General features: G+C 51.5%; 2 protein-coding genes across 2 annotated transcripts; both read left to right on the forward strand.

The window, feature by feature from the left end:
- Nucleotides 1-209: 209 nt before the first annotated feature.
- Nucleotides 210-6,677, forward strand: CONPUDRAFT_61207 (glycosyltransferase family 24 protein; the record flags this gene model as incomplete). The annotated part of the gene is made up of 30 exons (XM_007772957.1): nucleotides 210-346; nucleotides 398-1,224; nucleotides 1,282-1,588; nucleotides 1,646-1,754; nucleotides 1,890-2,015; nucleotides 2,073-2,265; nucleotides 2,317-2,397; nucleotides 2,471-2,673; nucleotides 2,707-2,772; nucleotides 2,829-2,998; nucleotides 3,044-3,135; nucleotides 3,192-3,286; nucleotides 3,341-3,397; nucleotides 3,473-3,658; nucleotides 3,720-3,865; nucleotides 3,922-4,066; nucleotides 4,119-4,214; nucleotides 4,265-4,330; nucleotides 4,384-4,445; nucleotides 4,497-5,108; nucleotides 5,167-5,275; nucleotides 5,325-5,420; nucleotides 5,478-5,821; nucleotides 5,871-5,907; nucleotides 5,960-6,038; nucleotides 6,088-6,122; nucleotides 6,180-6,206; nucleotides 6,260-6,276; nucleotides 6,330-6,384; nucleotides 6,435-6,677. 30 exons carry the CDS (start codon nucleotides 210-212, stop codon nucleotides 6,675-6,677), a joined length of 4,818 nt encoding a protein of 1,605 aa, XP_007771147.1.
- A 2,102-nt stretch (nucleotides 6,678-8,779) lies between these two features.
- CONPUDRAFT_156232 (MFS general substrate transporter) lies at nucleotides 8,780-11,007 on the forward strand (the record flags this gene model as incomplete). The annotated part of the gene is made up of 10 exons (XM_007773114.1): nucleotides 8,780-8,968; nucleotides 9,026-9,092; nucleotides 9,155-9,288; nucleotides 9,347-9,453; nucleotides 9,516-10,063; nucleotides 10,112-10,225; nucleotides 10,285-10,376; nucleotides 10,437-10,570; nucleotides 10,635-10,767; nucleotides 10,843-11,007. 10 exons carry the CDS (start codon nucleotides 8,780-8,782, stop codon nucleotides 11,005-11,007), a joined length of 1,683 nt encoding a protein of 560 aa, XP_007771304.1.
- Between the last annotated feature and the right edge of the window lie 1,170 nt (nucleotides 11,008-12,177).

The following is a 12,177-nucleotide window of genomic DNA, read 5'->3' on the forward strand; positions in this document are numbered from 1 at the left end:
GTCGTTAGTTACTTCAAGTCTGATTAGTCGAGGGCTGTGGTCGTTGTTGGTGACGTCGAGAACGACTTGCCATATTGAGAAAAACTCGTTGACGTGTTCGAGCTTCAGTGACGCTCACGCCTACCACTCATTACCCGACAACTTCACATATCTGTTCCTGTCCTTGCTGTCGTCTGCTCGCTCTATCTCGTGTTGGAGCATAAAGGACGATGGTGAACCGAGCCCTTGCCGCTGCGAGCGTGCTCCTCGCTCTCGGCTCAGGGCACGGCGCATATGGCGCGTCCCCACCTGTAAAGGTCTCGTTACGTTCTGCGTTCCCGGCCGCAGACACTCTGTTCGAGGCTTTGTACGTATTCGCGCATTCTCGTTGGCATTCCTTGTTGATTTGTGTGCACAGGGAAGCCATAGCTCTTGAGAACTCGACTGCTCTCTTCCCCCTCCTCTCGCACTTCCCCCTTTCTGGTCTTCCATCGTCGTACACACCCCAGGACGCGCATACACGCGTCTTTGACCTCGCGCAAGAATACAAGCTTCTTGATGGCGGCTCGTTGAGCTCAGCAAGGACGTTACTCGGTCTGCACGCGGCTGCACCGAGGCTCGCGGTCAGCGCACAGCACTACGAGGACCGACTTCAGCAGGAGACGTCGGGTAGGGCTGGAGGAAAGGGATGCGAGTCTTGGGTAGACTGGTATGGGGAGGTGCTTTGCGATGCGGAGGAGTTGAAGACGAAGGTGTCCTCGGCGCCAGGCGACCCGGACTACATGGCATTCAAGTCGCTTCCCTTCGACTACGCACACGCACTCCCGCCCTCGCTCGACGAGCCCCCATTCAAGGTCGTACATTATGCAGACCCTACGGCCAATGGTTTCGCGCCGATTCACGCGGCGTTGCTGTCGTTGGAGCCCAAGGTCGAGTACGTCCTTCGGTGGGCGCGGACTGCTCGGTCCGGCGAGAGCGAGGGTAGTCTTACGGACTATCTGAGCGGCTATGGTGTCGCGCTTGATCTCAAGAAGATGGACTACTTGGTTATTGACGACCGAGCTCATCGCTCGGACGATGCGGCGTCTTCGACGAACGACGAGGACTTGAAGACGGAGGAGGGCGAAGCTATGCGGACGCCGGAGGAAATCCTTACCTGCATATTCGAGTCTCTACCATATGTTGACGAGGCTGCGAAGGAGAGGGCAAAGGCGAACGAGCCATTGACTGAAGATGAGATTGCAGGTGAGTATTGGAATCATCTTTTCATGTCTATTCGAAACTAATGAAATATGTTTCTAGCCCTCGGCATGAAGGCGACCCAGTTCATCTCTCGTTTCTCCTCTCGACCGCACGATGCTTCCCTTTACGTGCATCCCTGCTGGGACAATCACCATCAGGCTCCTCCCGACCAGCTGACCCTCATGAGCGTGCTAAGCCGCTCCTTCCCACTGTACGCGACCCCTCTTGCGCGCAAAGTCGAGTTGACCGAGGGCGTGGTGGACGAAGTTTACGAGAACTGGGAGAAGGCAACGCCAGGCGTGGGCGCTCTTTGGATCAATGGTCGGGCTCTTGAGCAAAAGGACGGGCAGGATGGAAATATCTTCAGGTGAGTGGCGCATATATTGTTAGGCTCAGTGGTGTACTAACAGTTCTGTCTCTGTAGTCTCCTTCGTACCATACGCCGAGAGCGTGCGCTCGTCCAGTCCATCATGGACCTCGGCTTAACAGGAGAACAAGCGGTTGAGGTGCTCATGCATCCCGCCTATACCAAGGTTATTTCGTCATCGCCTTCCAAACCTGCAGGTCAAGATAAATCGAGTTCGTTCGGGTCAGCGAAGCGCTTCGCCTCCGAGGGCGAAACTGAAGGCGAAACTCCCAGGAAGCTCGCGCTCGAAGTCACACCGAAGTGGGCCGATGCTCTTGACGGGATCGTCGATGCGAGCGATAGGCCCGAGGGTGGTGATGTCGTGCTATGGTGGAATGACATCGAGACGGAGGACCGATACCAGTCATTCCGACCAGCGCTGACAGGGGTGTGTTTTATTCGCTATCGTGTATACGTTCATGTTGCTAATATTTTCCTTCGACAGCTGATGCGAATGCACCCGGCCGCCTTGTTCTCGCCTATGCTTCAGATCCGCGCGAATATCATCAACACGGTACTCGTACTCGACCTCTCGTCACCGAGCTCCCTTGCATTCCTGTCGAACCAGGTGGAAGGAATTGTCGCGCGAGGATATCCAGTTCGCTGGGGTCTTGTACCCGCCGTCGAAACTGACCATGGTCCGTTATGTACTAATTCCCTGTCATGCAATTCTAACCAATATGCATTAGCTATGGTAATGGCAAGGTTGGTATATTACGTGCATGGGCGTTATGGAAGCAAGGCCATGGTTGGATTCATCAAATCGGTCAGTAGGCGTTATCTTTATATTAATGTTTGACATTGGCTGACCCGTTACTATCCCCCAGCTGGCTCAAGCCCAAGCTGGCAACCACGACCACATCGTATCCTGGGATGCCGTCCGCTCGGTCTTTGCATCATTTGAACCTGCCCACACGTTCGACGAGGTTGCCGAGGGCGTCGTTCCGCTCAGCAAACCGGCCGAAGCGGGCGAGACTCAAGAAGAGGCTATTAACGATCAACTCGACGTTATCAAGAAGGCTCGCCAGTATTCGAAACGACTCGGCGTCTTGCCACCTCCCGCGAAGGGACAGGGCGAGCAACCGAAGAATGATGGACTGGGCGGGCATGGATTTGTCAACGGGCGATATATCGAGTTAAACGATGTACGTTTCCTTTCGTTGCGTTTTCGTATCTTCTCAAGATTGATCGATTACTCTAGTGGATTACATTCTCGCAAGGGTTCCAGACCGAATCCATGTTACACCTGCAGTTCCTTCAGGAGCTTGTATACACCGGTCAACTCAAGGATACCGACATTCCGCTGGTTTCAACCCTCTTCTACGACTTGCCGGGCACACCAAGTAGGCGTAACCCGTACATCCACCAAGCGTCTGCTGCTGCTTCACCGATGGGAATGGCCAAGCAGCCTGGTAGCCAGGCCAAAGGAGATGCGAAGATTTTCAGTCTACCCGAATTATTCAAGGAGTCTGGCTTCACGAGAGGCAAGGACGCTTTCGTTGTTCCAGGTATGTATCGCTAGCTCTAGTCAATCATCTTCATGAATACCGATTATACTCTACAGAAGGCTCGGAGAAACATCCCATCACGATGTATGTCGTTGGTGACTTTGACTCTCCCGCTGGCCGAGCGGTCTTGAAGGAATCTTTGGAATTTACAGTACGTCGTCGAATTGACCTGCAATTAGTTGGGAACTCATATGTGAACGTGCAGAAGTTGAATTCACGCTCGCGCGTGACGTTCGTGCACAATCCCGCAACCGACAGCGACGTCGCAGGCGGGTCAGTAGGAATGCTTGTCGAGCGGCTTGTTGCCGGCAATGTCTTGGGCCAAGTATTACCTGAGCAGCTGATCCGGAAGCTCGGCCTTGAAGCACATACTTTCGAACATTCTTCCCAGAAATCGTTCAGCATCGAAGAGTTTGACGATGTTCTCCAGAAGGACGTTGCCCTGAATCGTGCTCCGACGAAACTCATACTACGCAAGTTGGGCCTTGCCCCTGGCGATCTTGCCATCTTGGTCAACGGTCGTGTGAGTCCGCTCATGGGAATCGTTTCCGTGAATCAAATATTGACGATGATTTTTCCAACAGCTTGTCGGACCCATTGCCCCGGAGTCTGGATTTGTCGCGGAAGACTTCGCTACCCTGGAGAGTTACGAACTGAAGAAGCGCGTCGAACGCGTCGAGATAGCTCTCGACGATGTCTTGGAGCAAGACAGTGAGAAGCCCCGCGATGCGTACGTCAATTCCTTGGTTTGCTACGATAGGATTCTGACACAATATTTGCATGCAGTGCTACCTACTCCCACCTCGCTTCTATGATATCATCAATCGTCGCCTCTATTCAGCAACCTGACCCTAGTGAGGTCGGGTTGTTCGACGCTGCACAAAGACCCAGAAGTGCAAGTTATAGAAAGTTAAGCGGTCAATATACGTTAGTTATGTTCATATCAATTCGCGGCGCATGTTGCTGACGAACGGTGCAGCAAGTCGTGGATTGGGACCAAGGATTACTCGAAGACTCAAATGACCCTCCTAATTGACCCCCTGAGCGAGATGGCGCAAAAGTGGTCGAGTATACTGGATGTGCGCGGAGCCCGTTGCACAAGAATGTTCGCGAACTGACATTGATTTAGTGCTGGTTTGATCTCTTCCCTGACGTATACCTTGAAGTATACATGAACCCGACACAACATTCTGAGGTATGCGTTCAGTCTACCCTGCACTTATATCACGCTGAAATCACATTCTCTAGATTCCTTTGAAGCGTTTCTATCGCAGTAATATCCAGTCTCGATTGCAGTACAACGGCCAGGGGTAAGGTTGTTAATTTTCCATACTCGGGATGCAACTGAACAAACTTCTCAGGCAAGAGGTACCGGCCATCGTCGAATTTGCAGGCCTTCCAGTGGAGCCGATTTATACGTTGGCAATGGACGTTCCGCCGTCCTGGCTCGTTCGTCCTCGTGAAGCAATGTACGACCTCGACAACATTCAACTTAGCACGCTTTCTCCCGAAGATCGCACTACTGGCCTCCAGGCCCTCTTTGCTCTGGATTACATTGTCATTGAAGGTCATGCTCGCGAGACTATCGCCGACAGCCCACCAAGCGGACTTCAGCTCGAGCTTACGCCTACTTCGTCAACAACATCCGAGTCCAACACTACAACGGTTCCGGTTGACGACACGCTCGTCGTCGCGAACCTTGGCTACTTCCAATTCAAAGCCAAGCCTGGTGTCTTCGAGCTTGGGATTCGCGAGGGCCGCGGGCGCGAGGTATACATGTTGGAAAGTGTTGGCGCCCAAGGCTGGGATAGCCCCTCGGTGGAGAAGGTTGGCCGCGAGCTCGCGGTGATGAGTCTCGAAGGTGCTACGATTTACCCGAGGTTCGGGAGGAAGCCCGGCATGGATGGAGTGAGTGTTTTGGAACAGCCCGAAGCCTACGACGCGCATTCCGGTGGTATCCTCGACAACATCGTGTTCAAGTGAGTCTACCAATCTGGGATTAAAAAACCGGGACTGATGACGTTTTCGTAGGGTATCGGAATTCCTGTCGCCTAAGGCAAGGCAGACGGATCTGGCGGTCAGTGGCAAGCCCCAAGCGGAGATCAACATTTTCACTGTAGCGTCCGGTCACCTGTATGAGGTATGTCTATCGTTGTTGGCTTCATGAATAGTGCTGACTTTTTCTCCAGCGCTTCGCATCAATCATGATTCTTAGTGTTCTTAGAAACACTAAGAGTACTGTGAAGTTCTGGTTTATTGAAAACTTCTTGTCGCCTTCGTTCCTGGTAAGCGGCATACCGCTTGGCCGTATTTTTATTATTCTGACTCATTGTAATCTTCAGGAATTCATTCCTCACATGGCTGAAGAGTACGGGTTCCAGTACGAACTTGTCACCTACAAGTGGCCTTCGTGGCTCCGTGCTCAAAAGGAGAAACAACGTATCATTTGGGCTTATAAGATCCTCTTCCTCGACGTCCTCTTCCCTATGGACCTCAAGAAAGTAATCTTCGTTGACGCGGATCAAATTGTGCGCGCCGATTTGCAAGAGCTTGTCGACCTGGATCTGCATGGGGCCCCGTATGGCTACACCCCCATGGGTAACGACAACACGGACATGGAAGGCTTCAGGTTCTGGAAGACGGGCTATTGGGCGGATTTCCTCAACGGACGACCTTATCATATTAGGTGAGGATCATGTGCTCTCGTTATAAGACAAAGTCTTACATAACCATAGCGCACTTTATGTTGTCGACCTTGTCCGTTTCCGAGCAGTGCGTTGATGTAGTTGTTGTTGTTCCCTTTGTGGCTAAATCGTGGTCGTAGATGGCAGCTGGAGATATGCTGAGAGGACACTACCATGCGCTTTCCGCGGACCCCAATTCGCTGGCCAATCTTGATCAGGGTACGTCGCTAGAATGAAACAAAGCGAGTTCTGTCTAACATTTTCTTAGATCTTCCGAATAACTTACAGATGTCTGTTCCGATTGTAAGTACCCTTGGCTCTACTGAAAACATGTGCTCGTTCCTGATTATTCCCGAATAGTTCTCACTTGACGAAGATTGGCTATGGGTACGTCTGATGCCGTTAGTATTCATCCACTTTACTGACCAATGTATGTCCAGTGCGAAACATGGTGTATGTAATCTCCACGTTTTCTCTTACCCCCGCTAATTGCACTTGGATAACAGGTAGCAAGGATCGCCTGCATCGCGCGAAGACAATAGATCTTTGCCAAAACCCTCTTACTGTGAGCATCGGATAGCTACTCTTGAAACCTTGAAACTAATGCCTTTACAGAAAGAGCCCAAACTCTCTCGTGCTCGTCAGATTCCTGAGTGGGACCTGTACGACACTGAAATTGCCAATTTCTCTAGACGTCTGGCGGAACAGGGCAAAATTCACTCCAGCGCAGCGACTGCAGATACCACTGTTCTGGCGAACGAAGCGGCTGCAAAGGCCGTAGTCGCCGATGGCGCTGAACGGTCTGAAGATCCGCCTGGGGAATCGCACTCTGGAGGTCGCCAGGTAGACGAACTATGATAGAATTTACTTATAACTATAGATGTAATATGGGTGAATGGGATCTAATTCGACTTGCTTTCGGATAACGGCAGAGCTTGTCATTGAGTATCTCATGAGGGCGGGCGAGATTAGTTGAATCTCTCCTCACTCGAGGTCCCTCGAGGACTGTTCGTGTTTGCGTTGTGTTTGCGTGTTACGCGTTTCGTTTTTGCTGTGTGAAGCTTCGAAGTCTTGGGCGTGACCAAGACGCGACGCGTTTATCACCAACCATCACCATCCAGACATCATCGGCATCAACCATGTCCCTTTCGTATTCGTCATCTCTTCTCGTGATAGAGTCACGCCAGCCTAACGCTGTGGGACATCGCATCGTGCAAGAAGCTCTTTAGTATCGCCTCGGCGGATACGTCTTCGAGCATTATAATGGCACAGTTCTCCTAAAGGCCGCGTGGTCCTTCGCAATCAGACGACTCCCAGTGACGAAGATTCGGTAGAGATGCATGATGCAAGCACCGAAAGCATCTCTGGCTCGTGAAAGAGTCATCTATCGCCGCCACCGGGCTTCATTCTCGCCAGGAGTGGACCATGTCGCGGTTGGCTCTTTTGAATGTTCGCTGAAGCCGCGCGGCAACTGGACCCGCGGACGTTGACGATGACTCGTTTATGGATGTAGGTTGTATGAGACTCATCGCCTGTTGTAGGCTAATAAGTTGTCGGATCTCCGCTGTCCCCAGAAGCACTATTGTTTCGACACTCTGAGCTTTCTGAATAACTCGAGGTTCCCTCGGCCGAAGAAATTAAAGTGGCAAACAGAAGGCAACAGAGGAGTCCACGCTCAGGGATCATAGCGCGCTTTACCTCACGGCAAAAGCGCAACCAACCTCCGATTGATAGGGACGTTGACAGCTGTGATTGCTGGCAGCGTGCGATGTGACTTGTGGGCATTGTACGAAGTGAGACTGTGTACGTACTTCCTTCTGCGCAGAGATTTCACAGCTGACGTTATTGCACCTCAGCGTAATGCTGCCACTGGAGACATAGGCCCCTCCCATGATCACCTCGATAGGTTATAGGACGAACATAGCAATGCTTCATCCGAAGATTTGCTGTCCGAGACGGACCGCACAAACTCGCCTCGTACAGGTGTAGGTGTTGAAAAGAGGAATAGTTCACCAAGCGACGAGTACAGCCTTCTGCCTGTGAATATCGCGCTGCGGCTAGACGACATCCTATGAAAGGGAGGGACCAGGACATCAACGATCCTGCTAAGGCCTTTGTATCTATCAACAGCGTGTTATTTCGCTCACTCGGGACATAGACGGTTCGAATCCCAGCATACATCATCCTTCTCTCTCCTCCCTTTTCTTCCGTTCAGGTCGGCTTCATCTTGAATTTCCCACTGGTCCAGATCTCCGAGGATAAGATCCTTGACACGAGTTTCAGTGCTTTGCGACGCGATTGTCCTTCGTCGCAGTAATCGCCAAACATTTCCTTCGTGCTATTTGTGCGGCCATGAAGACCAGACAGTCGGTTTCTTACATAACTGCTGAACGGAGAACAAACTCCAACCCTCGGAGAATGCATGATTAGGACGTGGATCACACACGAATTATGGGTAAGTACTACGTTAGCTAAGATAGCGTCATGCTGCATGAGCTCATGAAAATTGCCCGACCTACAGTAGGGTTTTCTATTGGTCGGACATTGTTCACATCGAAGCACTTGACGAATACGTACCACCGTTCGAGCCTCGTTGTCTCGGCGGGGCCTACAAAGCCAACAGGGGCTTTTCCAACTAAGGCAATATTCACACGAAATCATTGGCTAGTCACTGTGGATAACGCTTCGGCCGATTGGTGCACTTAAGATGATCACACGGGCAGCCAATCCGCACAAGATAACCACACGCTTGAAGGCGACAACACCATCTGAATACCATCTGACTCCCCGGTCGACCGGCGCGATACTGAGTCTGGTTCGATTCGGACTTACTCGTTCCAGTCACCGTTTATTTTGTGTCACATATATATATCATCGTCATCCTTTATCGACATGCAGTTCTCCACGGCCGAAGACTTCAAGTCTACGGTCCAACTGTACTTCGCCGCCGCCGCCTCCTTATGACGGTCGAAAATCTGAACGCCATTTCACCAGCTCTGGCTCAGACTTCACATAACCCAGAAGACCACAGCCCAGGGACTGCGACGCCTGTCACGATAAGATCACCTTGTAACCAGCCTGAGGTCAAGGTCGACATAGAACATGTGCACGTCGAGGATGATCCTCGGATGTGGTCAAACACTCGCAAGGTAACCTTTTTTCTGGTCTTCTTCGTACGCTTTCTCTTATGTTATTACATTGGCTAGAATTCAGTGTTGTTCATTATATCAGGAGCGACCATGATAGCGGGCTTGACAGGCAATATTCAGAATCGTACGTTGGCATAGGTGTCATATGTGTTTGCTCTTCTACCTCACTTAAATCTGGTTCCATAGCTGCCAACGCCCAGATCCAGCAGCAACTCCATGCGTCAGCTCAAGACATCAGCTTAAGTTTGGCCATGTTCATCCTCATACAAGGCAGCGCGCCATTATTCTGGAGCACGCTTAGTGAAATCAAGGGCCGGAAGGTGCGTAACCTTGTCTGTGTCATAACCCTTTCGCACGTTGACGGAGGCGTTCTAACAGCTGGTATACCTCGTGTCCATCGCAATATTCATTGTCACCACTGCCATTGTCGCCATCTCCAGGACGATAGGACTGGTGATAGGCATGCGAGTCTTGCAAGCAGCTGGGTACGAGTAGTCTCCCTTAAACCTTACCCTTTTACTGAACTTACCCCCATTTCTGCCTCCAGGTCTAGCTCCGTCATGAGCGTTGGTGCCGCTAGTCTCGCTGACATATACGAGCCGCACCAGCGCGGGACGATGATGGGCATCTACTACTCTGCGCCACTCCTCGGTCCTGCTCTTGGCCCTATTATTGGCGGTGCGCTCACGCAGGGTTTTGGTTGGCGCGCTGTGTTCTGGTTCCTGTGCATATGGGGCGGGGTCATCTTCGCCGCGTTCGCGTTCCTCTTCAAGGATACGTTCAGGAAGGAGCGGAGTTTAACGTACCAGAATGTGCTTAAGAGACGGATAAGGGAGAGGCAGCAGCATGAGCAGCAGAAGGCAAGGAAGTCGAGGTCGGGCGATGTTACGCCTGCGACGGCACGGCCATCGGTTGAAAATGAGCACGCGAACGAAAAGGAGCAGGGCTCTCCTAAAGATTTGGAGGCACAGAGGGTCGTGGTGTCAGCGGAGGTGATGAAGGAGATAAAACCCTCGCTTGCAGATGTCAATCCGCTCCCTCCGTACTGGAGAGTGATAAAGCAGAAGAACAACCTGGTTGCCATAACGTCTTCAGGTCAGCTCCCATTCCTATGAGGAGCACGCTAGTAACATCGAGTTGCAGGATTGCTATTCGCTTTCAGCTACAGCATCACATATACCTGCGCCAGGACGCTCGCCGACTCGTACGGCTACAACGCATTGACAACAGGTCTGGTCTTACTCGCCTTCGGTATTGGTATGTCGTTAAGGTTTCTACGCGTATGAAACGTCTTCATTGAGTTATATGGCATCCAGGCAGTGTGGCGGGCAGCATCTTCGGCGGCCGGTGGTCCGACAGGGCACTTGCTCGACTCAAAGTTGAGAACGGGGGCGTAAGCTACGCCGAGGTACGTCCCCGAGTGAACTACAGTGTCGGCCGAGCCCATTTAGTTATTATCACTTCACAGATGCGCCTCGATAGCACGAAAACTGTGATGCTATTCTTCCCGCCATCCGTCATTGGGTATGCATGGGTGTGTCAGGAGCGGGTGCACGTTGCGGCAGTCTGCGTCATGCTCTTCCTCTGCGGGTTCTTTTCTATGTCAGTCCCCCTGTTATTGTGTCTTTCCTTTCTAGTTGTGACGAGCTGACGCGTAGTATGGTAGATGGATATACAGTAGCACACTGTCCTACCTCGTCGATGCTAATGTCGGCCGTTCCTCAAGCGCTGTTGCGAGCAACAGCACGTTTCGTGGCCTGTTCGCGTTCGTTGCAGCTGAGGTTGCCATCCCTCTCCAGGTGAGTTTGTCCCTGCAACCTTTGTTTCATGAATGCAATTCGGGCCTACTGATCAATATAATATTGTCTTGATAGGATGCGATAGGCGATGGCGGGCTGTACACGCTCTGGGGAGGGCTGATGATCCTCTCGCAGGGCATGACCCTGCTCGTGATCTATAAAGGTCGCGAGTGGCGCGAGCAGAGCATCGAGGCAGAGAATGCGAAGCAGGAGCGCAAGGATGGCGTGGGCCAAGCATAATACTTTTCTCTGGATGGTTATGTTGCAGAATCGGGGTACAATCGGCACATGTAAGCATTCAAGTTTGCCGTCATTGGCCATACACCTCGACCTCGGGGCAACTTCTGTCGCCGGCATAGCTAATTTTACATAAGGTGATTACCATAGGATTGACTCGGTAACACCCTTTTGATGGGGGTCAGCCTTGTCCAATGGGATTTCCATATTTCAATGTTCGCGTCGCTTTTCAACGGGGATTGCAAACCTATCTAAATAGGAAAAGATTTCAATCCACGTTTGGCTTTTCCCGACACGTCCGCCGGCCGAGGCGGACCACGCGAACTCGCCTCGCGGAGGTATAGAAGAAGAGAGTAAGAGCACTTTCACCAAGCGACCACGGATCAAGGGTACAGTCTTCTTCTACCTGCGCATACCACGCCGCGGCCAGTGCAGCCAGACAACAATGTCCCATGAAGCTGAAGGACCAGGACGGCAATGATCCTGCTAAGGCCTTCACACAAATTGATAGTGTATCGTTTCGCTCACTCAGGGTTTGCAGATTTCGAATCCCAGTGTACATTGTTCCTCTGTCTACTCCTTTTTTCCGTTCAGGTCGGCTTCAACTCAAATCTCACATCGGTCCAAGTTTCCAAGGATGAGATCCTGGATACGAGTTTCAGCGCTTTGTGATGCAACTTTCCTTCATCGTAGTAACACCAAGCGTTTCCTTCATGCTAATCTGCAGGCATGAAGACAGACAGTCGTTTTCTTAATAGCTGCTGAATGAACAAAATCTAACTTGATTCATATGCTCGAAGAACGCGTGATAGGACGGGAATAACACGCATGAAACACGGGTAAGTACCGCGTTAGCCAAGATAGCGTCATGCTGCGTGAACTCAATAAAACTAATGCTGAGCTACAGGATGGATTTCTATTGGACGGACTCTGTCTACATCAAAGCTCTTGACGAGTATGTACGACCCTCGTTTTCTCGATGGGCCTACAAGCTTCTCTGACTAAGGTCAACAAGTCCGAGTCATTGGCCGGCCATTGTGGATAAAACACATCGGCCGACTATTGCGTTCAAGAAGATAACACGAGCAGCCAATCCGCACAAGATAACTCCACCTTTGAAGACAGCAACCCCATCGGTTTACCGGCACAATACTGAGTCAGGTCCGACTCGGA

The sequence above is a fragment of the Coniophora puteana genome (genome assembly GCF_000271625.1).
Source record: "Coniophora puteana RWD-64-598 SS2 unplaced genomic scaffold CONPUscaffold_10, whole genome shotgun sequence".
NCBI classification, from domain to species: Eukaryota; Fungi; Basidiomycota; class Agaricomycetes; order Boletales; family Coniophoraceae; genus Coniophora; species Coniophora puteana.